The sequence below is a fragment of the Equus caballus genome, chromosome 8 (assembly GCF_041296265.1).
Source record: "Equus caballus isolate H_3958 breed thoroughbred chromosome 8, TB-T2T, whole genome shotgun sequence".
Taxonomy (NCBI): domain Eukaryota; kingdom Metazoa; phylum Chordata; class Mammalia; order Perissodactyla; family Equidae; genus Equus; species Equus caballus.
In genome coordinates, this window is record NC_091691.1 from 592153 (window position 1) to 615040 (window position 22888).

The 22888-nt window shown below is 62.6% G+C and overlaps 1 protein-coding gene across 2 annotated transcripts; it reads right to left on the minus strand.

Moving 5' to 3' along the window:
• Positions 1-11347: 11347 nt before the first annotated feature.
• On the minus strand, positions 11348-19698 carry TBX1 (T-box transcription factor 1). Of its 2 annotated transcripts, XM_023648094.2 has the most exons (9): positions 19454-19698; positions 18725-18844; positions 17154-17511; positions 15113-15214; positions 14124-14295; positions 13408-13563; positions 12739-12806; positions 12559-12659; positions 11348-12213 (listed from the first exon to the last, which is right to left on the minus strand). In XM_023648094.2, exons 2-9 carry the CDS (start codon positions 18756-18758, stop codon positions 11732-11734), a joined length of 1473 nt encoding a protein of 490 aa, XP_023503862.2. In that variant the 5' UTR covers positions 18759-18844; positions 19454-19698; the 3' UTR covers positions 11348-11731. The 2 variants fall into 2 exon arrangements, with proteins under 2 accessions (XP_023503862.2, XP_023503861.2); XM_023648093.2 differs by lacking the exon at positions 19454-19698 and having other exon boundaries at positions 18725-19041.
• Between the last annotated feature and the right edge of the window lie 3190 nt (positions 19699-22888).

The window sequence follows — 22888 nt, forward strand, 5'->3', positions numbered from 1 at the left end:
ACGTGCGGTGCGTGTCTTACACTCCCAAGTGAGCGATGTTCAGTCAGGTGCACCTGTGTCTCTGCCAAGAGGCCACGACACCCTCTGCACAAAAGAACTGTTTGCACAAAGGGAAAACCTTCCTTCAGGGGGTTCTTTAGAAACGCTTGATACTCAACTAGCTATAACTTCATGGGAAAGCCTCGTGTTAAAAACGAGCTGGCACGGATGGAAACCTCGCAACTGAGCTTGCCCTGCACCTGTGCTTCGGCACAGACGAGCTGCCCGCCCCCGCAGCTCCTGGGGCATCCCCGTCCTCACTCTGGTTTTCACGGGTGTTGGGGACAGCTCGGACCTGCCTGGACTCAGCTTCCCCAGCCCAGTGGGCAGTGGTGCTGCCTCATACCAGCTCGTCCAGGAGACCCAGTGGGAGCCAGACAGGAAGGAAGCATCTCGTCAGATGGGGCTGAGCAAGACTCGGAGGTCCAGGCAGCTGCGGCTGAGCGGGGCAGACACACTGACCCGCCAGACAGACGCCCACCAGGTGGTGGATCGCCAGTTCTACAGAAGGAGTTCCAAAACCCTGCTCAGGGAATCCACTCAGGAGAGCATCTGAGTGGGAAAGTCGAGCACCAACCATGGGAAGTAGGGTGTAGACATGTGATGTGCTAAACCGGACGAGTCAGCAGGCACTGACGGGGACACACCCAGCACCCGACCTGCTCGCAGACCCTCTGAGCGGGGTCAGGTCCCAGCAGCCACCAGGACCATCAAGCCCATGCGCCAAGAGGATTCACTGCTTGGCTCTTCCGAGGAAAGTGTGCTGGGCCCCCAGGGGGTCGCTGCTTCTGTGGCATAGGGCAGACGGGGGTGTCTTGCTGCTGCCACAAAGCCAGAATACCTTCAGAGGTGTGGGGAACAGCGCTGAGGTCAAGGGACCTCCCACACAGACCAGCGAGACGTCTGGCATCAAGATGACAGTCGCCGTCATCTGTTTGAACAGGCGAGACTTTGCTAAGGCCAAGAGTTCTCACTGACACGCAGGCAAGAGAAGTCAGTACGAAGTCTGCTGGGAAGGGATTGAAATGGTCACATAGGCCCAGTGCCTGCAGAGTGTCTGTGTCCCCAGACTCACGTGTGGAAACCGAAGCCCCAGGTGATGGTGTCAGGAGGCGGGAACTTTGGGAGGTGATCAGGTCATGAGTGGGACAAGCACCTTATGAAAGAGGCCCCAGAGAGAGTCCTCGCCCCTTCCAGCAGGTGGGGACACAGGAGCCAGGGAGCAGGCCCTCGCCAACACTGAGCCTGCCTTGACCTTGGACCGCAGCCTCTGGAACTGTGAGAGGAGTCTCCGTTGTTTCTGAGCCACCCAGTCTGTGGTATTTTGTCACAGCAGCCCGAGCCCACTGGGACAAGATCGTTACGTTTCTGTTGCTCTTTCTAAGCTGTGTAGTTGCTCGCTTCATCCTGTCGCAGTTCTCTGTTGCTGCGTTAATAAACCAGCCCACACTGAGCTCTGTGCACGTGTTGTCCGCGGGTAGGAAGTCAGAGTGGCTTGGTGGGCGCTTTGTGTCTGCTCCACCTGGCGGGGGCCTGGGAGGGCTGGGCACCGGGGCGCCCTCAGTGCAAGCACCTTCTTGTGGCCTCTCAGCAGGGTGGTCTCAGGGGAGTCAGGCTTCTTAAGTGGGGACTCCAAGAGCTCGTCCAGCAAGCCAGGCGGAAGTCAAGAGCCTTGTTTGCTCAGCCCTGGTATCGGGGAGGGGACACAGACTCCATCTCGTGATGGAGGAGGCCAAAGTGTTTGCAGCCTTTGCAAGATAAGGCTCATCCTTGTTTCTCTCTGTGTAGCAAGAAAGAGTGAGCACAGACAACTGAGACCACAGAACTGGGGTGAAGGGGCCAGGGGCGGGGAGCCAGGTGGCTGAGCCCTGGGGCTGCAGAGAACACACATAAGAATGAATGAGAAACAATCAAGAGAGAACCTCGGAGCCGGCCCCATGGCCAAGTGGTTACAGTTCCTCATGTTCCACTCTGGTGGCCCAGGTTTGCGGGTTCAGATCCCAGGCACAGACCTACACCAATCGTCAAGCCATGCTGTGGTGGCGACCTATGTACAAAATAGAGGAAAATGAGCACAGATGTTAGCTCAGGGCCAATCTTCCTCAACAACGAAAGATGAAAATTGGCAATGGATGTTAGCTCAGAGCTAATCTTCCTCAAAAAAGAAAAGAGAAGCTAAAAAAGTTGGGTGCTTTTAGAACCAGTGTTAGTGAACCTCGCGTTGCGTGTGGTGTCTTTCCTAAGATGTGAAGTGTTTTTAGATCTACTATGTTAGGCTTCTATTTTTCATTGAATATGTAGAAGTGTTCTTAATGAGTTTGCAACCAATGTTTAAATGTCAGGGAAATTTTACTTTGTTACATCCCTAATTTTGATTTATCAACTAGTTAGAATGTGACTATATAGAGAATTATTTATTACACAACATATAATTTATTAACCTTGAGAATTTATTAAACAATTGGCTTTTTGTGTGTGTGTGGAAATTTCAAACATAGACCAAAATGAAGGGGAAAACAACAACCCCCCATGTAGCCAGGGCCCGGCTTCCACACTAGAGGCCTCGCTGCGCCCAGGCCCGCAGCGGCAGAGGATCTGTGCTCGCCATCCGCATCCCGGGATGGAGTGCCCGGCAGCGGAGCCATGCTCCTGGACATCTCCAGCGTGCGTGGAACATGGCAACAACTCTGTCGGATGTGAGTGGGCGATGTGCCTTATGAAACGGTCTCTGTTCCTCATAGACGAGCCCGACGTCCAGTGTCTGACCGCGTGGACGGCGGGAGGATGGAGTCAGCTGAGGCTGCAGCCACACGGGCAGAGCGCCCCCACCATCCCTCTCCATGACCACCAGACGCCACGGCCCTCTTACCGGTGCACTTGGAGAAGTGAAGAGCGAGAACCTGCCGTTTTGCTAATTGAGAACCCTAAAGCTCTTCCCAGCACACTGTTCGGCTCCGTTAGAGGGGCAAGAAGAGAAGAGACACTCCAGAATGGGGTCAGAACAGAGAAGGGGCCTTTATATGTAACAGGAGAACTTATGTTCAATGACCTTTACCCTCCTTAGGAGATGGTTGTGTGAATGGGGACAAAGTCCCACTACCCAGTAACACCCTCCTGCCCCTTTGCAGCTGTCCCCCCTCCCCCACAGCCCGGCACTGTGGTCTGTCCCCCATCTCCTCAGCTTTACCTCTTCCAGACCGCGTGCTGACAGGTCAGAGTGTGGCGCCTCCCAAGCCTGGCTCTTCCACTCACGGGACACAGGAGCCACCCAGGCTGTTCCTTCCTCTTCACTGCTGGTCCTGCTCGGGGATGGAGGGACCACAGTGCTCACCACCCACCTGCCGGACACATCTGGGGTGCATCCTGGTTTGGCCACACCAGCCACCGTGGACGCTGCAGTGTGAGTCTCTGTGCGTCACTTGAAGCCTGGCCAGCCAACCTGAGCCACGCACAGTTCTGCATTCTGGGCCGAAAGGCTGCTCCCGAGGAGCGGCTTCTGTCCCCAGAGTGACCCTCAGGCCTAGGAGACCTGGTTCTTGAGCAGAGTGGGCAGGTGCACCCCCCTTGGTGGTCTTGCCTCTGCAGGGCCTGTCCCGAACCCCTGAGCCCCTCCCTGGAGCACATGACAGCCACCCCACCCATGGAGGCCGTAATCACCCTGATGGATGTTGTCTGTCCCTCCCTGTGGGGATGTGCACTCCTTTAGGGCATAAACTGTCGCCGTCATTTGCTCAGTAAATGCAGTGTGGCAGGCACTTTGTCATGTGAAGTGCCCGTGAAAGTTTTACTCCACACTCCGTACCTCACCTTTGCCTCACAGAGAAAGTGTGAGCAGGCACCAGCTGGGCTGGGCCCTCCTGGAGCCGGGTGCCTTCACCCACTGTCCTCTGGAAGAGGCGGGGCCCCTCACTGAAGCGATAGAGCCTTGCAGAGGAGAGAGAGTCCCGTGAGGGAGATGTGCAGGCCGGCCAGGAGTGGCGAGGAGGAGAGACCAGCAAGAGCCCTGGCTCCTGGGGGGCAGGGGGCAGGGGGCAGGGGCAGGGGTTGACATAGGCCTAAGGGCTGCCTTTTGCTGTGAAAGCCACAGGGGCTTCCCACATGGTTTCAGGGGTGCCAACAGCCACAGTAGAAACACTCCGTGCATGCTGCCCAGCATGCACCTTCTGCTCGGGAGCCAGCTGGACTGGCCCGGGCACAGGCGCCTGGAGGCACCATCTCCCAGGGGTCCTGACCCCCACACCCAGGGCACAGGGCCCACCCCTCAGGCTGGAGGCTGGACGGCCTGCCTCACTGGACAGTCTGGGCACTGAGGAGGAGTGTGGAGAGGGCCTGAGGTGGACTCGGCCTGGTGGCAGGAGAGCCAGGAGAGCGGCTCCCACCGGGAGGGGTGGTTGCTCATCCAGCTGCCGCCCAGCTTCATGCCAGGCAGGACGTGGGGCTCAAAATACTTGAGGCTTCGGCATTAGCTGTGCCATCTGGGCCCAATGACTCTGCGTTGGGAGCCATCCTGAGCACTGGCTGAGCAGCATCCCTGTCTCCAGACATCACTCAGTCCCCTGGGGGACGAAACTGCCATGTAAAAATCCACTGGTTTAGAGACGGGTAAGGACGTGGTCAACGCAAGACGGACAGATTGGCTTTTGCAGACTATGGACAATCCAGCGTCTTTTGTTAAATATACACCAAAAAATGTAAATTTGCCATTTTAACCGTTTTAGGTGCTCAGTTCCGTGACCCTAAGTACATCGACATTGTTGTGCAACCCTTGCCACTGTCCCTCTCCAGAACTTCATCATCCCAAGCTGGAACTCCACACCACTGAACACTGACTCCCCACGCCCCCCCCACCAACCCCTGGTGACCACAGTTTACTTTCTGTCTCTGAATTTGATGACTCTAGGGACCCCATATAAGTGGAATCCTAGAGTATTTGTCTCTTTATGACTGGCTTATTTCACTTAGCATAGTGTCCTCAAGGTTCATCCACGTTGCAGCACGTGGCAGAATTTGCTTCCTCTTTAGGACCCAATAATATTCTACTGCATTGATATACCAATTTTTTCATCCGTTCATCAGTTGATGACACTGGGTTGCTTCCACCTTTTGGCAGTTGTGACTAACGCTGCTTGAGTGTGGGTGTGTACAAGCATCTGTTTAATTCCTGCTTTCAATTCTTTTGGGGAGGTACCCAGAAGTGGAATCGCTGGATCGTATGGTAATTCTTTTAATTTTTTGAGGAGCCTCCATGCTGTTTTCCACAGCAACTGCACCATTTACTTTCCCACCAACAGTGCACCAGGGTTCCAATTTCCCCACATCCTTGGCAACGCGTGCTATATTCTGGTTTTGTTTTGTTTCTTAAGGAATAGCCATCCTAATGGGTATGAAGTGGTCTCTCATTGTGGTTTAATTCAGGTTCTTTTTCATCATAAGTTATTTTCTGGGTGTAATGTGAGAGGATGTCTGTCTTCCAGAAACTTGGACTCTCACGGGGATGAGACACATGAGTGGGAAATGGCTGTGACAAGGGAAGCCCAGCAGCAGGGCAGGCTTTGAGGAGCACAGTGGCCTCGCCAGCACGAGGAGGAAGGCCACCCGACCCCTTGGGTGTCCTGGCCTGCCTGCTCCCAACCCCTTGCTGGTGGCGACCGTGTGAGGGTGCCTTGGTGCTCCCTCCTGCCGCCCACCTGTTAGAGGCAGGAGTCAGGAAAGCAGGTGGTGGTAGGGAAGTGACGGTGGCAAGTGACAAGGCCAGAGCCGTCTGCAGCAGCCCTGGGGACAGCCCTGCACAACGACCGGGCATCCAGCTCTCCTGAAGGAAGTGCCCACTGTGGCCCTGGGCGCTCCTGGCCTGCCACCTACAGGGAGGGAGGGCACACTCGGGCTCTGGGGCTGAGGCAGCCCACTCTGGTGGCTGAGCGGCACTCCTGCCATGGTGTGGCTCTGCGTCCCTGCGGGCTCTCCCACGGGAGGCACTGAGGGGAGAGCTCTCAGCCCACAGCTGTACCTCGAGGCGGCCACTTGGTTCTCTCAGTCCCTGTGAGACTTTACTTGCTGTTAGCAGAAGAGCGACTATTTGCACAAAGTAGCTGCCTCCACGTGTGCTGCAGCCCGACAGCCACGCTACCAGGGCTCCGAATCCCACCTCCACACGAGTGGGGAGGGGGTGGCCTTTCAGAGGGACAGCCACACCGCCCGCGGCCCACGGTGCAGGGACTCCCTGGGCCGGGCAGCCCTCCGGGACACAGGAATCCCAGCACACTAAGGCCGACAGGGAAGGGACCTGTGTCCCAGTCAGTGACCTGAGTGCACCAGGCTCTCCCTTACCACAAAGGAGAGCCAAGGGGAGTTGGCCCTCCAACAAAGAGCCTGCCATGTCCTCCAGGGGATGTGCTGCCCAGAGCAGCGGGCAGCGCAAGGGCGCCCGAGAGTGACGGCCTCTTCCTCAGCAAGGCCTCCATCGGCCAACCCTGCTGCCATCACCTTTCACTGTGTGATGAGATCACGGAAGAAGCTGTCCTGGGGAAGAATCTAGAAAATAGGTTCTTGGATAAAGGGTGGGTTCAAAAGTAGGAAAAAAAAATGGAGAGAGGAATTTCAGCTAGAGTTACAAAGAGAAGGGGGCAAAGAAAAGGGAGGGGTGCCCATCCTGGAATGGCGGGGCCGCTGTGGGGGGCTCGGGACTGGAGGCTGAGGGGCTGGTCCTGATTTGCAAGCACTCCCTGGACTGGAGGGGGCTTGGCTGTCTTCACGGCGAGATGCCAGCACCCAGAGCTGCTCCAGGCCCCACACATAAATACGTGGCTGAAAAAATGACCGTGTTCCTCCCGCCTGGCCCCCGTCTAACGTAAGGTGCACACTTGGGCTTGGGCCTCCGGGGAAAGGCCATCCATCGAGACTGCGAGCCCCCTTCCACTGAGATGCGTCCCCACTTAGAGATGCTGATGAGAGGAACACCGGCGGGCATCTTGAATCGCCTCCCGCAGCCCTGGAGGAGCTCTGCGGGGCAGGAGCAGACTGGCGGCTTCAGGGGCCGGGGGGGGGGGGGGGGGGGGGGGGGGGTGGGGAGGACGCGGGTGGCAGCCGCTGGAAGAAGAGGACTCGGTGCACTTTATGCGCGATCAAAAGCTGAGAGAGACAGGATGTTGACAGTGCCATTCCTCTTTACAATTAAGAAGATAATTTAATTACTGCTATTAAACCTAAGCTTCTCCCCTGCGCGAGCTGTTCTTCACAAAATGCTGTGGCTTCTGCTGCTCCCCACACGCAGACCTGGCAGCGGTTAAGTGCAGACGCTTGGCCTCCGAAGTCTCCTCTTGTGAGGCCATCTGGTTTGGAGTAGTGTGACAAGCAGGAAAGTGAATCAAAAGCACGATTGGTGTTTTTTTAAATAGAGAAAATGTGTGAGGTAGAGCAGGAGACCCCACAGTGCCCCCAGGGCGGGGTACCCTGGGCTCGCGCCCTGGGCGCTGTCAGGATGCAGAGGCAGCTGTGAGGGCCGAGGGAGGGATGTGGGGTCAGGATGGTGCCCACGCATCAGATGTGCCCAAATGCAGATCAGCATTAAGGGGAAACTGAGGCATGGGGCCTGCGAAACCCAGGGCACGTGCTCTCCCTCGCACCCAGCTCCAAGCTGGGCTGCGCTCCCCCCATCACTGGAATCACCCCTCTAGTCCTAGAAGAAGCTCCTTGGCCCCCACCCTCCCTCGCTCCGCCCGCAGGCGGCCCCGAGGGCTCTGCCCACGGCAGCTGTGCCCCTGGATTCCCCAGTGCTTGGGCACTTTGATCTGCAGCACACCTGGAGAGCAGTGCCTCAGCTCATCCAACCACCGGCCAACAGACGGGTCCCACACACTCCGTGGACTTCCCTGGCTGGAGGCAAGGGGGACTGGAGCCCCACCACCATCAGGGGCCCCCTCCCTCTGCAACTACAGGCTTGAGGCGCCACTAGATAGACTGCGCTCGTCCCGCAACCGAATGCCAGCACATGGCCTCTGCACCCCGATGCTTCCCTGGGGAGGCTGCGTAACCAGGCCCTCGAAGGTGTTTGCCACCAGAGGCCGTGCCCATGTCTGACTATGCCCTACAGCTCAGCCAGCACACTTGTTCCAGGTGCTTTCTCTTTGTCTCTGACGCCGCATGCGGTGTCACCAGCTCCACTTGGGTGGCAGTGCAGGAGCAGGTTCCGTTTCAGAGCACCAGCCATGAGACTGGGCGAGATCCTGTGTTCTGTGGGGTCGTTAGAGTTCCTATGTCTTGGGGGAGACTCAGGTAAGAGGAGGCGGCACTTGTCGAGTTCTCCAAAAACATGGGTCATTTGTGCTGGGAGACAACTAAAGGTGCACTCCGTGTAGAGTCCCCCAGCCTCCCTGGAGCTGAGGGGGCGCCAGGCTCAGGGAGCTGGGCTGCCAGGGTGTCATCCAACCACAACCCAGGGCCCTTCAGTTTCCTAGACCCCTGACGTGGGACCCAAAGGGGTGAAGGGGGCAGTGGACAGGCCCCACCCCTCCTCTACTGTGTCACAGGTTGGGTGTCCATTGGTTTTTGAACGGCTCCGGTCTGGGTCCCTGGGCCGGAAGATCTCTGAGGTCCCTTCTAGTCTATGCTCTTGTCCTCCCAGGTCCTGGCAGCTGGACACCTGGAGACAGGCAAGGGGAGCAGAACGGGGCCTCTGGGCCAACTGGGGAACCCGAGGTAGGTGCTGTGGGGGAGTCCAGCAGCTGAGGGGTGAAGCTGTGAGGAGCCAGGTTGGACAGGACCCTGAGCCCCACGCAGCACGGCGGCTCCCAGAAGGGGCAGGCCAGGCGTGTTCGAAGAGGAGCTCAAAGTGAGGGAGCCAGAAGTGGGAAGGAAAGGATGGTCACAGAAAGGCGGGACAGCCACATCACGGGGAAGCCAATGGCTGACCAGGGGCAGCTGCCCACAGGAATGTCAGCCCCACACAGCAGCGGCCAGACAGCACCTACAGCTGGGGGTGCTCACCAAGCATTCATTCTAGGAATGAGCGACCGAGAGATGGCCCTCGTGCCTTTCTGAAATGCGGAGCTCCCAGCAGAAGCCAGGTGACCAGAGCCAGCCCTTCCCTCGCCTCCACCTCAGGATGAAAGGAAGGGTGACAGTGATGAGATGCGTGGCCAGCACACAGCAGGCTGTCCAGAGGAGCCAGTCCTGCCTGCAGCGCTGAGCATCACAGCATCCATCCTAAAACAACCGAGTGCCCCTTGCAGGGGACTGGGCACTGGTCAGCAGTAAGGAGAACTGACCAGTGAGCAGCAGCATAGGCCAGCCTGGGAACGTACTATGGAGCAGAAGCAGCTGGACCAGGCGCCCCGCTGCACGATCTGATTTATGAGAAGTTGTTAGCCCGGCAAACTCATTTATGGGGGCGGAGGAGAGAAAACCACATCTTGGGGGGGCTGTTCCCCAGTGCAGGGCGAGACCTCAGCGGCGGCGTCCAGCGGGCTGACCACAGCACATGCACCTCTGGAATGAAGCCAGTGAGGAACTGAATGCTTAAGTTCTATTCTACTTTCTTTCATTAAAACATAAGTAGCCTTCTATGGCTAGTGGCCACCAGGTTGAGCAGCAGTGTGACTCTCCATCTTGAGCGGGGAGTAACTGCAGGAGGGGTGCACAAGCACAAGGCTGCAAGCTGCACACCAAAGGCCCGTGCTCAGCCGTACCCTCTCCTCTGCACCACCGTTAGCTCAGGGGAGCTTCTTCTCACTTTAGTTTTGAATAAAAGCAAAGCAGAGCTCTCTCCAACTGCTGTTCTCACCCCGTGCCCCACCCCCATGGCCCAACTGTCGAACATGTGCACAGGGAGAGGGAAGCCCTGGAGGGGTGCCCAGCACCCACGGGGGTGGCTCTGCAGGGCAGCCCACAGCCCGTCACTCCTGCAGCCTCCCAGGATAGGAGGGGTGCAGGGTGCATTTGTGGTGCGAGTGAGAAACAGGCTTCCCCAAGCGGTGAGCCCACTGGCACATGCGGCTCACCCAGGAGAGCTGCAGTGGGGATGGACGAGTGTCCACCCGGGATGGGTGTCCAGAGCTGCCCTTAGGAGTGCATCCCTGAAGCTGTGTCCCCGGGGCCTGCTGGCCACTCGGGCAGATGCTGCAAGAGTCTTCACTTCCTGGTGCTAGGTGCCCTCTGAGGCTTTGAGGGGGCCCTGGCTCCAGAGCTCGTCCCTCAGCAGCCTTGGCCACCCTCCCCCTTCCGAGACTTGCCTCATGGGAATGGTTGCTGCCATCCAACTGCTAAGCCCTCAGTCACTTCATGCCACTAGGACAAACACATCTTGGAAGAAAGTGTCCAGTCCAGGGTGGACATCGGGAAATGTCTGTGCCCTCAGAGAGGTGGCACCAGGTTGGCACTGCCACGTGGCAGCGATTGCCACAAATGCACTGGGACGGGCATGGAAGGGGGTAGAACCTCAGCCCTTTGTATTTCCCGTCATCTCGTGTCCGAGTTAGCCGCCTTGCAGTTGACCAGCCAGCTGTCAGCTTTTCCTGCCTGGACTCAGGAAGGGCGGGATCAAAGGGTCCCTCTCACCCCATCCCTGGTGTTGAGATAGCGGGGAGAGGTCCCTCACCACCTGGCCTGGGAAAAATGCTTCCCAGACAGGTTTCAAGATGACTCATGACCACCATCATTGTGCCCCCTGTCCAGGTCACTCCGTGGGGACACTCACAGCCAGTAAAGTCAATAAACAGGGGAAAATGCAGGCCTGGGCAAGGGCCAGCCAGGGGAAATGCTAGAAGAGCAGAACTGCCTGTTTTCGTCTTTCCGATCAGTCAGGGCTTCTCCCTATCCCAGCCCCCAGCTGGCAGAGTCCCGTCCCGACTGTTACTCCCAGCTTCTATGGAAATGCCGCAGGACGCGTCCTGCAAACAGGCCAGGGGCGCAGGACCAAGTCCTAGAAGAGGGACGACTGCCCCGGTGGGGAATTTCAGTAAAAAGGACAGATGCACACCTGGGGCTGGGGCAGAGTCCTGGTCCCCACAGCCTGGGGGAGGCTGGGATGAAGTGGCAAGGTGGAAGCTGGGGAGGCCAGCGCTCAGACAGGGCTCAGAGAGGGTAGGGAGGCTACGGAGAGAGGCGTGGCGAGAACAGGCTCTGGACCAGGCAGGAGGGGGCTGGGAGGAGGCGCTCCGAGGGCCCTGCAGGGACCCTGCTCCTCCCTGACAGACTGGCAGCCCGAGGGGACTGGGTTTGGGGAGAACCCGAGGTCGACGAGTTGACCGCACGCACTGTGCCCGAGACCCCCATGCAATCTAACTGGACGCAAATAAACGGACACGCAGGCAGCTTCCAAAAGAGGCGAAACCGTTTATCAAGTGGGCGCCGGCGCGGTATCTACAGTATCTACAATTATCTACACGTATCTACACGGCCTGCAGACGGAGCTCTCGGGTCGTCTACACTGCAACTGACACGGTCTCGCAGAGAACAATAAATACACTTCCTTCCGCCGCTAACCGGCGCTTTGGCACTGGCGGGCAGACCCGGGTCCCCGGGGCTGGGGAGGGACCCGCGGTGGCTCCCGGACGTGGGAGCCGGACACTTCCACGGCTCTCGAGGCTGGAGGGCTTAGGACCCTGATGGCTTCGAGGCAGGGGAAGGGGAGCCCGCGGTGGCCCCGGGGCTGGGGGAGCGCGTTTTCTGCCGGCCCCCGGGCTGTGCGGGCGCCCGGTTATCTGGGGCAGTAGTCGTAGGAACCGGGCGGTGCGGCCCCGGCCGACGAGTACATGTTGGCGGCGGCCGCGGCCGCGGCGGCGGCGGCGGCGGCCGCGGCGGGGCTCACGGCGGGGTGGTGGTGGTGGTGGTGCGGGTGCGCGTGCGGGTGGTAGCTGTGGCCGCGCAGGCCGGGCAGCGGGTAGGGCGCCGGCCGGCTCTTGGCCCCGAGGTAGTGGTCGTAGGCGGCGGCCGGGTACTTGTAGGGGTGGTGGTGCAGCGGCTCCGACGCGCCGGGCGCCTCCAGGCGCAGCTCGGAGTGCGGGGGGCTGGGCCGGCCTCCGGGCGCTCCGGGCAGCGGGACGAGGCCGCCGGCGCCCCCGGCCCCGGGCAGCGCGGGGCTCAGCACCCGCGCCAGCAGCTGCGGCGGGTGCGCCGGGTCCCCGAGCACGGCCGGCCCGCCCGCGTCGCGCTCGAATTCTCGCCGAGCCTCGGCCGCGTCTGCAGGGAGGCCCGAGGGGTGAGCGCGGCCCGCCGGCACGCAGAGGGGACCCGCCAGGGCCCGCCGGCGCCGGGCCGCGCACGGGCGCTCCCGCCCCTTCTCTCCGAACCCGCCCGAGACCCAGGCCCTCCCCAGAGGCCCGCGCCCCTCGCGGGCGGCAGCGGCGGGCGGGGCGCAGCCGTCGGCCGGGCGGGCGAGTGCGCGCTTGCCCGCCGCCACGGCCGTTGTGCAACCGGCGCGAAGGCCGGAGCGCCCCTGGGGCGCAGGCGAGGCCGGGCGCGGCCGCCTGCCTGGGGCGGAGCGCGCGCAGGGCCGCGGCCCGGATCCCACGACCCTGGCCATACCTTTCTCCGCGCCGTTGGGCGGCGTGGGCGAGGCCACCGGGTTCCGCGAGCGCGCGAAGGCACTCATGAGCGGCAGGGCCCCGGGCCGGTGGTTCCGGGGCCTGTGGGAGGGAGGCGGGCAGCGGGTCAGGGGCGCGCGGCCAGGGCACAGGCGCTCTGGTCTCCTCAGAGGGCACTCACCAGTCCTCAGGGTCGCAGTCTCTGAAGCCTTTGGCGAAAGGGTTGCTGGCGATCTTGAGCTGCGTGATCTGCCGAGAAGCGAGCATTGTGCAAGCCGCCCAGCCCCTGCGCTGGGGACCACCGGGCCTCGGGGAGGGGGGGGTGGTGTCAAGAGGGATCCCCCAGGAAGGGCCTCTCTACTCCCCGGGGACAAGAACCCGCTTCACAACTGCTCCCTTCCCCACCGAGACTGTCTCTCGCTCCTGCAGCAAGGACTCGGCAGCCTCCTTTCTCACTAAGAAGCCCCTCTTTGTGGCCCCAAGTGATTGGGATGGGAATGTGGTCACCTCCAGCCCCCACCCGCAGTGGCAGGGAGTGGAGGGGCGCCCTAGGAATCTGGGTAAACCACGGATCAAGCCCCTGATGGGGAGTTTCCGGAATGGTTTGGAAAACAAACTTTCAGGCCGCAGTGACAGTTGCCGCTTGAGAGGTCAACCTGACAGGAGGCTGAGCCGCCTGCAGCAGAGGAGAGCCGGCTGCTGGAGGCCTTGGGGGTGGGGCTGCATCAGTGTCGGGTTGTGTTCCACTCGGACCCACAGTGTGCGGGTCCAAGCCTTCTGTCCCCCAGGCAGAGACTGGAAATTGCACCCCTTCCCAGAAGTGTTGAATTTGCCCACCCCTGGGCCTCACCCGGTGGTTCTGGTAGGCAGTGACCGCGGTGAAGCGCGTCTCCTCGAACACGAAGGTTTTGAAGTTCTCCTCGGCGTATTTCTCACTATCTTTTCGGGGGTCCACGTAGACAACATGGAAGCGGGGCTGGTATCTGTGCATGGAGTTGAGAATAATCTGGAAAACAAGATGGCAAGGTCGGAGCTCGGAAATGGGCCAAGGTCTGGATAGGCAGTGAACTTCCCAGAGAACTTGGGCAAAACCCTTAACTCCCAAAATGAAGCCCAGCCACGGGGCCCAAGCAGAGGCTGCGACCAACTGGGCACCTCCGGGAAAGATGCTCTGAGGGGCAAAAGATCTGGGCTTAGACGCTTAGACTCTCTTTCCTTAGATCCCGGAGAACTCCTGCGGGCCTGCCGTGGGTAGGCGGCCGCAGGGCCGAGTTCAGCTGGGCAGGGAAGCGGCATCACCAGTCAGGACTCCACAAAGCCTCCTGTCCTACCCTGACACACAGCCCCCGCCTTTCCAGTTAAAAACCTCCAGCAAGAGCCCAGGAGTGGGGTAAGGGAAGCAGGGTGACCCTTCTCCCAGGTCCGAGGACCGCCCCCCCACCATGAGCCCCAACCTGTCCCTCCCCCGCAGCCGGAGCTGCTCCAGCCCTGCCTCTGGCTCTGACCAACAAGCTCTCCAGGGCCTGCACCCAGGACAGCGCGCAGCCTGGGGAGGGTGTCGCTTACGTGGCCGTTGTCGTCCAGCAGGTTGTTAGTCAGCTTGAGCTTGTCAAAGGACACAATTTGCTTCATCCACTGTGCACCCTTGGCGGGCGAGTCAGGGTGGTAGTGCACACGGCCTGGCGTGGCAGGGTCCGCCTTCCCAGCCACCAGCCACGAGGAGCTGTGGAAGGCATACCTGGGGTGGCACAGAACAGGGGTCGTGCCATGTTGGGGTGAACTGAGAGAGCCTTGCCGAATGAGTAAACCGGAAAGTGCCTTTGATGAGTTTCGCTATCGGTGCCACGTGGGCTGGGAGCTTCCACACGGGCTGGGAGCTTTTCTGAGGGGGATCTTGCAGAAAACCCCCTCCACTCCCAATACACAGGACAGCAGGAAGCCAGTACCGAGGGAGGAGGCTGGGCTTCCGGCGCCATATTTCGCTGCAAGCGGGTCGGCCCGCTCTGGGCTTTCCCGCTGGCCTCCAGTGTCGCCAGCGCGGCGGGAGCCCGGATTTGGCTGCGCCAGGGGCCTCAGGCGCAGGGCGGTCCACGTTCTCTTTATTAATTGCTGTTAATTGTCCAGGCGGCTGAGGCCCGCCCCGCATAATCTCTCGCAGCCACCCCACCTTTCCTGCCTGGCTCCGGGGCCCAGCGTTCCTGGGGTATGGGGAGAGGGGACAAGGTGCCCACGCTCAACTCCTGGGAGAGGGAGACAGGAAGAAAGGCAGGGGCTGTGTGCGAGGGGCCTGCCCACCTCAGGCCAAGCCGGGCGGAGAGGAATGGGAGCTGTCTCAGGCCCACAGCTGCAGCAGGGAGCCCAGCCTCCTGAGGGGGGATCTTGAGAACCGAGAACCGCTGAGGGTAGGGTGTGTGGGAATGGAATCCGGTATGGCGGTGGGGAGGGAGCAGGTCAGGCAGGTGCAGGTGCCTGGGCCCACCTGGTCACTAATGTTGTGGGCCGCCCTGGGAGGCATCAGGAGGTGGGGACCCTCCCAGGTCCTTCTGGGCACTCACCGGTAGCGCTTGTCATCCACGGGCACAAAGTCCATGAGGAGCATGTAGTCGGCCATGGGGTCCATGCCAAAGAGCTTCACTTGGAAGGTGGGGAACATGCGCCTGGGGGCAGTGGGGCCTCGGGTCACCTCAGGTAGGGGAAGGCAGGGCCACCCCACCTTGATCGGCCAGGATGGCGACCTCCCTGACAGCTGCTCCATTCGGTGGCCTGGCCCCTCCGTTACATCTCCCGTCACTCGGCTGCTCTGACCCGACTAGGCCCCTACCGGCTGCGGGCAAGGGGAGCGCCAGGGCAGACCCTGCCCCCTTTTCTGAAACACAAAACTGGCTAACGCAGTGCCACAGCTGCGCCTCCACACCCCAGCTTCGCTCAGCCTGGAGCTTCTTCCACCACCTTTGCCTGCGTAGACCCAGCCTAGCAACCACCGATTCCGATTCCCGGCTGTCCCGTCTGGCTGGTCTCGGCAGGGAACACTGAGCAGCAGGACTCCCGAGTCGCTGGCCCAGAGACTCTCAGCCCGCGCTCGCTCACTCACTCGCTTGGCAGGGCCTCCCCCAGCTCGATCAAAAGGATCCACCTAAACTCCCGGCTTGAACAAAGTGAAACCGGGTAGTTGGCCTCACTGAGGCCTGGGAGCCCGCAGCCCCGACCCTGCCCCGACTCTCAGGGCCTGCCTCCAGACCAACACCAGCGTCTCCCCACCTTCCTCGGGCACTCAAGCGAGTTCCCACCCCATAACCCCAAAACGCAGCTAGTCAGGGCAAAGTGGGCTGTGCCCTCACGGTCCCCTGACTGTCCTCATCCCTGGACTCTAACTCAGTGACTGACCCAGGCTCTTGAAAGGACATTCTGTGGCTCCTGCAGGGGCTGCCGGCCGGGAGCTGGCCCTGTCCTGACGGCACAGGAGTGCCGGCCGGCCGCTGGGCCCTGGAAGACAGCAGGAGGGCTCGGCCCCCACCTGCCCTTCCTACTGCTTCCCCTCACAGGCAACTCCTTGTGGGTGGCGGGCAGGACACAGATGCCGTAAAGCAGCCCTCCTGGACAGGCCTACCACCCCCTCCCCGCCTCTGCAAGACCGGAGGGTGCTGGGGTGAAGCCTGGCCACCGCCAACACCCTTGCTGGGCCGGCCCGGGCCAGAGGCTGGGGTGTAGTCTTCAGGGGGGCCCATGTGTCCACGGACAGCAAGGGGGCCCTGGAGAAGACACGCAAGCTGGAGCCAAGTACAGGCCCCAGAGTCCCCAGGGAGAACGGCCACGGCAGGGAAACAGAAACCTCAAGAAGGCTCTGCAAACAGGCCCTGAGCTCTCCTTGGTTGTGCAGACACGGAGCTGGTGTCTCCTTGTGTACATTAGACACAGTCCGGCACCCGCCTTTGTCTGCTGGTCAAATGGGTTGCATCGCAAAACTTGTTCCCCTTCTCTCTGAGCTCTTAAAACAAACACAGGCCAAATGGAAGGTGGTGGGCACCAGTGGCAGAGCCAGGCCCCACAATCACCCAAAATTTAGGCCTGAGAAAACTGGGTGGCAATCTCCACCAAACAAGAGCACGCTGTTTTTAAGGGTCTTAACTCTCTCCTAAAATTTTCAGACAATTGCCCAGATGCCCCTCTTCACCTAGCCCCGATGGACTGAACTAGGGAACCAAAGAAGAGCCTTTCCTTGGAGGGGGAATCCACCGGGAGCCGGCTGGTTGGGAGGCCCCTCGGAGGCGGCTGCCTTCCCCCGAGCCGGGTGTGCACAGCGCGGGCTCCTGCTTCCTGACGCCGCGGCTCCTGGGGCCACGGGTCGGGAGGGCCGGTCCCGCTCGCCGGGCTTCCCTCCGCCGCCCCGCCGTCCCCTCCCGCCCGGCGCGCTCGTCGGCTGTCGCTGGAGCCGGGATCGCGGAGCAAAGGAGCCGGCCCCGCCGAGAGGGGCCCGCAGGTGGCCGGGCCGCGCTTCCCACCCCGTTTCTCGGCCCCACTCGCGAGGATCGGACCAAGGCGCTGCCCGAGACCGGTGACACGTGGGGAGGGTCGCGCGCGGGGAGGGGGCGCCCTGACCTGCCGGCCTTGGTGACGATCATCTCGGTGCCCAGCTGATTGAACTCGTCCCACAGCGCCTTCATCTCCAGCTGCACGCTCACGCTGGCCACCTTCGCGTTCTTCTTCACCGGCGCCTTGCCGGCGGCCGCGCAGCTGGCCCCAGGGCCCTCGGGCTCGGCGGCGGCGCTGGTGGCGGCCCCGGCGGCCGGCGCGAACGGATAGGCGTGCGGCGGCGGCGGGCCCGGGGCGGTGGCGGCGCACGGGTCGTAGCGCGGCGGCGGGGGCTCGCGCGGGCCGTACGGGTCGGCGCCCGGCGACGCGGCGCCCGGGAAGCCCCCCGCGGCCCCCAGGCTGCTCAGGCTGCTGGCCGTGAAGGCTGCAACGTCGCAGAAGTGCGAGAGCTGCGTGAGCCACGGGCTGGACACGGCGGAGATCATGACCGGCGGGCGCCGCGCCGCCCCGCCGCCGAGCTGAGCGCTGCCCCGCGCGCCGGGCCGAGTGGCGGGCGCCGCGCCGCGCTGCGCCCCGGGCCGCGCCGCCCCACACCGCGGCCGCCCCGAGGAGGCGCCCCGCCCCGCCCCGCCCCGCGCCCCCCCGCCGAGACCGCGGCCGGCCTCCCCTCCCCCGCCCGCGCCCCTCCCCCCCTGCCCCCCGCCGCCCGCCGCGGCGCGCCCGGCCCGGGCCCCGACCGCCCGGACCGGCTCCCCGGCGCGCCGGCCGCCCGCGCCCCGCTCTCCGCCCGCCCGCGCTGCGTCGCTCCTTCCTCTCCCGGGCTCTCCCTCCGGCTTACTTCTTTACCTTTGTCTTCCTCGTTTAAATTTTCCCTCCTAACCGTCTTTCCTTCTTCCACTCTCTTTCGTTTCTCTTATTTCTGTTTTTTTCCCTACCTCTTCCTCTTTTCCTGTTCCCCTCCTTTCTTTCCGCTTTATTGTTCATCAGTCTTTGTTTTCTTTTCAGTCTGCCTTTTCCCTTTTATTTCTGTATGCCTTTCTCCCTCATTCATACTTTTTTTCTTTAAAAATAAAAAATAAAAACTGAAGCCTTCCTCTAAAGTTTTGTTTTTTTTAATGACTTCACTTTCTGTCTTAAATTTTCCTTCAGTTTTTCCTCTTTCGTTCTGCCTTTATTTCTCTTTCATCTTCTCCTTTTTCCTATCTTCCTTTCCCATGTTCTGTGTTGCCTCCACTTTTCTCCATTTCCTCTCCTCCCGGCCGCCCTCACCGCTTTCTCTCTCCCCTTCCCCCTGTTCCCTGACTCGCTTGCTCCTCTCACACGAGCTCACAGCCACCTCTGCCGCCTTTCTCTGGTCCTCCCCTCCCTTCCTACCCGGCTCCAATGGCCCTCTCTGGGCCCGTGTCTGGCTGCGTGCGGGTGTCTGCAGCTGGGGCCCCAAGCTGGAGGGTGCACAGCCTTTGGGCAGGATGCCCGCCCTTCCTCTCTGCCCCTAGTCGAGGCTGGAAGCCTGGAGCCCAGCCACCAGAGCTCCCTCCACCACCCCGTGTCGGGGCCCTGCCTACCCCTCTTTGCTGGCCCAAGGCAGCAGCGGCAGGGTCTGCCCGTGTCGGTGCGGAACCAGCAGGAAGGCTCACCTTCCATGTCCCTGGTGACGGTGCTGAAGTGCATCCCGGCCGGGGATCCCAGCAGCCGGCGAAGCTTCACCCGCTCGGAGGACCCAGGGCCCAGGCGAGTGGTGTGCTCCGAGGCCTCCGCTGCAACCAGAGAGGTGATGCTGAATGCGCTGGCCCGGGGAGACAGTGGGCTCCGTGCGTCCATAGGCGCCCGGCGGCCTGGCCGGTGCCGCCTCCGACTGCGTGCACCCAGCCGCACCGAGGCCGGCCCAGCCCACGGGCCCCGGGGGCGGGGGCCTGTGGTGCCACTCACAGCCGCCAGCCCAGGACCCAGGGGATTATGGCGTCACGGCCCCCCACTTCGGGCCAGTGGCAGCCAAGGGGCCCAGACGGGTGGAGCGCCCTGTGAGTACAGGCCCTCCCGCTTTTCAAGCTCCCTGCCCCTCAAACATCCCGCTGCTCCTGGGGACCTCTGTGACCAGCGCCCCTCAGATATCCCGCTGCTCCCGGGGACCTCTGTGACCAGCGCCCCTCAAATATCCCGCTGCTCCCGCAAGGCCAGCTTCCCTCTGTACGGCGAAGGCACCGTCAGCTTCTAAAGCCCTGGAGGGGAGGCGGCTACAACACTGGGAGCACCCAGCCCCAGCCCGCGGCAGTGGGGCACCGATGGAGCACCGCGGGGCCGCCTGGGCCCTGCCCTGCTCCTGCCCTCGGCCCCTCCCGCTGCCTCCTCCCTGGCTGCCCCTGCACCTGGGTGAGGAGAGGGCAGTTCGGGCTCCGGCACTGGCCACAGGCGGACAACCCCAGGGCCGTGGTGTCGTCCTTTCCTCTCGGTGCAGCGAGACAGGACCCAGCCCAGCAAACGTCCCTCAGCCCCCTTCAGCCGGCTCACTGTCGTGGCTGGGGACCCCGAGCAGAGGGACGCCGCCCAGGCCGCACAGCTCGGGAGCCCGAGCGTCACGCGCACCCGCGCGCACCGCCCGCCTCTGGCCAGGACGCTTATACATCCGGAGGGTGGGCAGTGCCCGCTCCTCCGACCTCCCCGCGCACCCGGCCGGTGCAGGGAGGGCCGGGGGCGGGGCCTGGACTGGCCGAGGGAGCAGAGGACACGTCGGAGGAGTTAAGGCCGCCAGGTCGGGTCGTGTGCTACCCCTCACTTGCCACCCACCCGGCAGCCAGCCTGCCCGCCTGAGAAGGCCCTGCTGCCGCGGCGCCCTACTAGGCCCAGCAGAGAGAGGCAAGGTCCACCCCAAGGTCTCAAGGCCTCCAGGCCCAGGCATTCTGGACCCTAAGGCCTGACTTGGCCCGCGCCTTCCTCCACCTACTGCCTCTGGGGCCTTCTCTGACCAGTTTGGGGCATCCGTGGCCTGCCCGTCCACAGTCTCCCCAGCGGGGCGTCAAGCCTCCTTGCCTCCCAGGAGCCTCTCTGGCCCTGCGCGAGGCTCTGGCAGGCAGGGCCTCCGTTTCCAAGGCCTCTCCGCCTGCAACCATGTTGTAGGCCTGCGCCTGCGCCTGCCTAGATGGGGGTGGGAGGCGGGCAGGCTCTCCCAGGGTTTTTACAATCCCAGGCCTCAGACCCCAGGCTGGAGGCGGTGCTGGCTGGGAGGCGGGAGCTCCCAGGAACTGAGGACCAGGGAGTCGGCTCCAGTGGGAACTGACTGGCTCTGGGCTTGTGGTCCAGGATAGAGCGTGAGGCAAGGAGTGGGTAGTGCTGTGTTACTGGGGTGTGGTATGTGTGATCATCTACAGGGAGTACCCCTCGAACCCCAGGCTGTGGCTGCAGCTTTGCGGACTGTGTAGGGACAGGGAAGCTGTGGCCAGAGCACGGCCCCCACCCTGGTCCTGAATGGCCCCTTGGGGCTGTGACAGTAACAGTCACCTGTGGGACCTAGGGGCAGGTCTAGGGAAGAGTGTGATGTGGGGAACCAACAGGCTTGATGTCCCTGTTCCTCTTCCCTGAGCAGGGGCCAGCCCACTGCCTCCAGGACCCCAGGAAGAGCTGCTCCTGATGAAGGGGAGAGCCCACCTGGGAGGGGGTGTGGGTGGGGGCAGGGCATGGCAGAACTGCGGGAGGCAAGCCCAGGGCTGGGGGTCCACACCCAGAGAGGCATGCAGGGCGGTTCACTAGGGGTACCTATCGCTGGTGGTTGGCTCCCGCCCTGCAGGCTATGTGTCGGTCCTGTGAGGGGGCTCGGTGGGGTGTGGTTCCTGCATGCGATTGTGTGTTATCTGGGATGCACTCTGCCCCAGCAGATGGGGGTGCCGGTGGTCATGTCGCATGCACCTGGGGGAGCCTTCCTCATTACCTGGGCGAACCCCTGAAAGCAGTCACCAGACACTGAGTCCTCGTGATGCCAGGATTGAGAAGGGAGAAGTGAAAGTGAAAAACCCAGGGGCTTCCTGGAGACGCAGGATCAGCCTCCAGGGGCGCCCTCCTGAGGTCCCCTGGTCCCCCTCATCTGAGGTGGTGGAGGGGAGGGCCAGGTCCTCCCAGACTCTCATTAACCCCCCCCCACGCCTGAGCTGGGACCTGTGGGGCCTGGCGGGGTGGGCAAAAGCGCCAGAGCAGAGAACTGTGCCGGGGCAGCAAAAGCTGGTTGAGGAGAGGGTCTCTGGGAAGAGGTGAGGGGCCCTACCCTGGCCGCTCCATCCTCTGCCCTACTCACCCGCGCAACTGCAGAACCCTGGACGCCCTGCTCAACGCCCCGGCCCTCCTGGAGCCTCGACTGGAGGGGCCCACAGGGGCCCCAAGCGCTCGAAGCGCGAGGCCGCCCGATCTCCAGAACCCGGCAGAGCCGCCGCCTCCACCGCCCACCGGGGCTGGGCTCCTCCGACCCTGCCCCGTCCCTCCTGGGCGCCGCCCCGCCCTCGCTCTCACCGCGCGCGCTCCGCCGCCCGCCGCCGCCCCGGCCGGCCCCTCTGCCGGCCCTGCGCCCCGCACAGCCCCGGCCCGCAGCCCTCGCGCCGCCGCCTGCGGGAAGCCTTCCTCCCTCACCTGGACCGGCCGCGGCTCCCTTCCGCCTCGCTCCCCCTGCCGGCCGCGCCTCCACCGCCGCAGGTAGGAGGCCTGGCTGGGCGCCGGCCTGCGCGGGCCAGGAAGGCTGGCCTGGCCGGGGGTCGTGAGCTGCGCGGGGTCTGCTCCATCAGGTTGCGGTGCGCGGCTGGGGCCCGGGCTGCGCGGTTCGCTCCGGTGCCTGAAGACAGGACCCGCCGCGCTGGCTGGCTGCGAGGTGGGGCCTCTGGTGAGACCATTTTACAGGCCCTAAAACGGAGGCTCGGCTTTGACTGGCAGCCGGTGGATAGAGGGTGGGGACCAGCAGTCTGGCCGAGGGCAGGAGGCGGGAGGGGTGGGATGGGCTAAGGCAGCAGCCGGTCCTCTGCCGGGCACAGAGGCAGCCTTTGCTTTTCCCTCTGGGTCCTGCACAGGGTCCCACGTGGGCACTGGGCTGCCCGCCTGCACTGCCCAGGGAGCCTTGCCAGCCGCGCTCACTCACCTTACAGCCCCAGAATCCTCGGAGCTTCACGTGAAGGGAGCCCGAATTCAGATTTCTCCCCAGCGCACAGAAGGTGGCCTCTGGAGAGCCTTGGCTGCCCACTGCCGGCTCAGCTCCACCTCCCCAGAGCACGATGGCTCCCCCAGGGGAGCTGTCAAGATGGTTGCTTTCGGCGGGACCCCACTCCTCACTCTCCATCCATGGTAAAGGCACTGGACCCCTCTCAGAATTCTTTCCACCCTCTCGGTTCCCAGCCCTGGAAGGACCTGCGCAACCTCGTGCATCTCTGGCGGGCACAAAGCCAGCAGTCTTTGCGCTCAAGTGCCCTTGGAGTCAAGGGGCACACCCCTGTGCCTCTGGCGTGCTCTTTGGCCATCTGAGGCGAATGCTCACACAGACGAACTGTGCAGGCGACCCCAGGATGTGAGTGCAGGGGACGCTGGGGACCGCTTCTCCCTGGAATCAGAGCATAGAGTCGGGCAGCACTGGGCTGCATCCCCTTGATTGGCCGGGGGAACCGCCTCCAGTGCCTCTGCCTGACTCGGCCTCAGGGGTCTCTGGGAGGCCCCGCCCCAGGATTAGCCTGCACCCGGCCGGCCGTTCTGCTGCTGTCAGTGGCTCAGCCTGGCCCCGCAGCCTGGGAGACTGGGACTTCGGGGGCCTAGTCTCAACAGGGCAGCCGCAGGGGGCG

Excerpts from the sequence above, each read along its gene's own strand:
- TBX1 (XM_023648093.2), bottom strand. The coding sequence starts at position 18,908 with ATGGACGCACGGAGCCCACTGTCTCCCCGGGCCAGCGCATTCAGCATC. Across the intron at positions 12,807-13,407 it reads CTGCCTACCAGAACCACCGG|ATCACGCAGCTCAAGATCGC; the intron begins GTGAGGCCCAGG and ends GCTTCTCGGCAG. Across the intron at positions 12,214-12,558 it reads GCCCAACGGCGCGGAGAAAG|ACGCGGCCGAGGCTCGGCGA; the intron begins GTATGGCCAGGG and ends GCCTCCCTGCAG.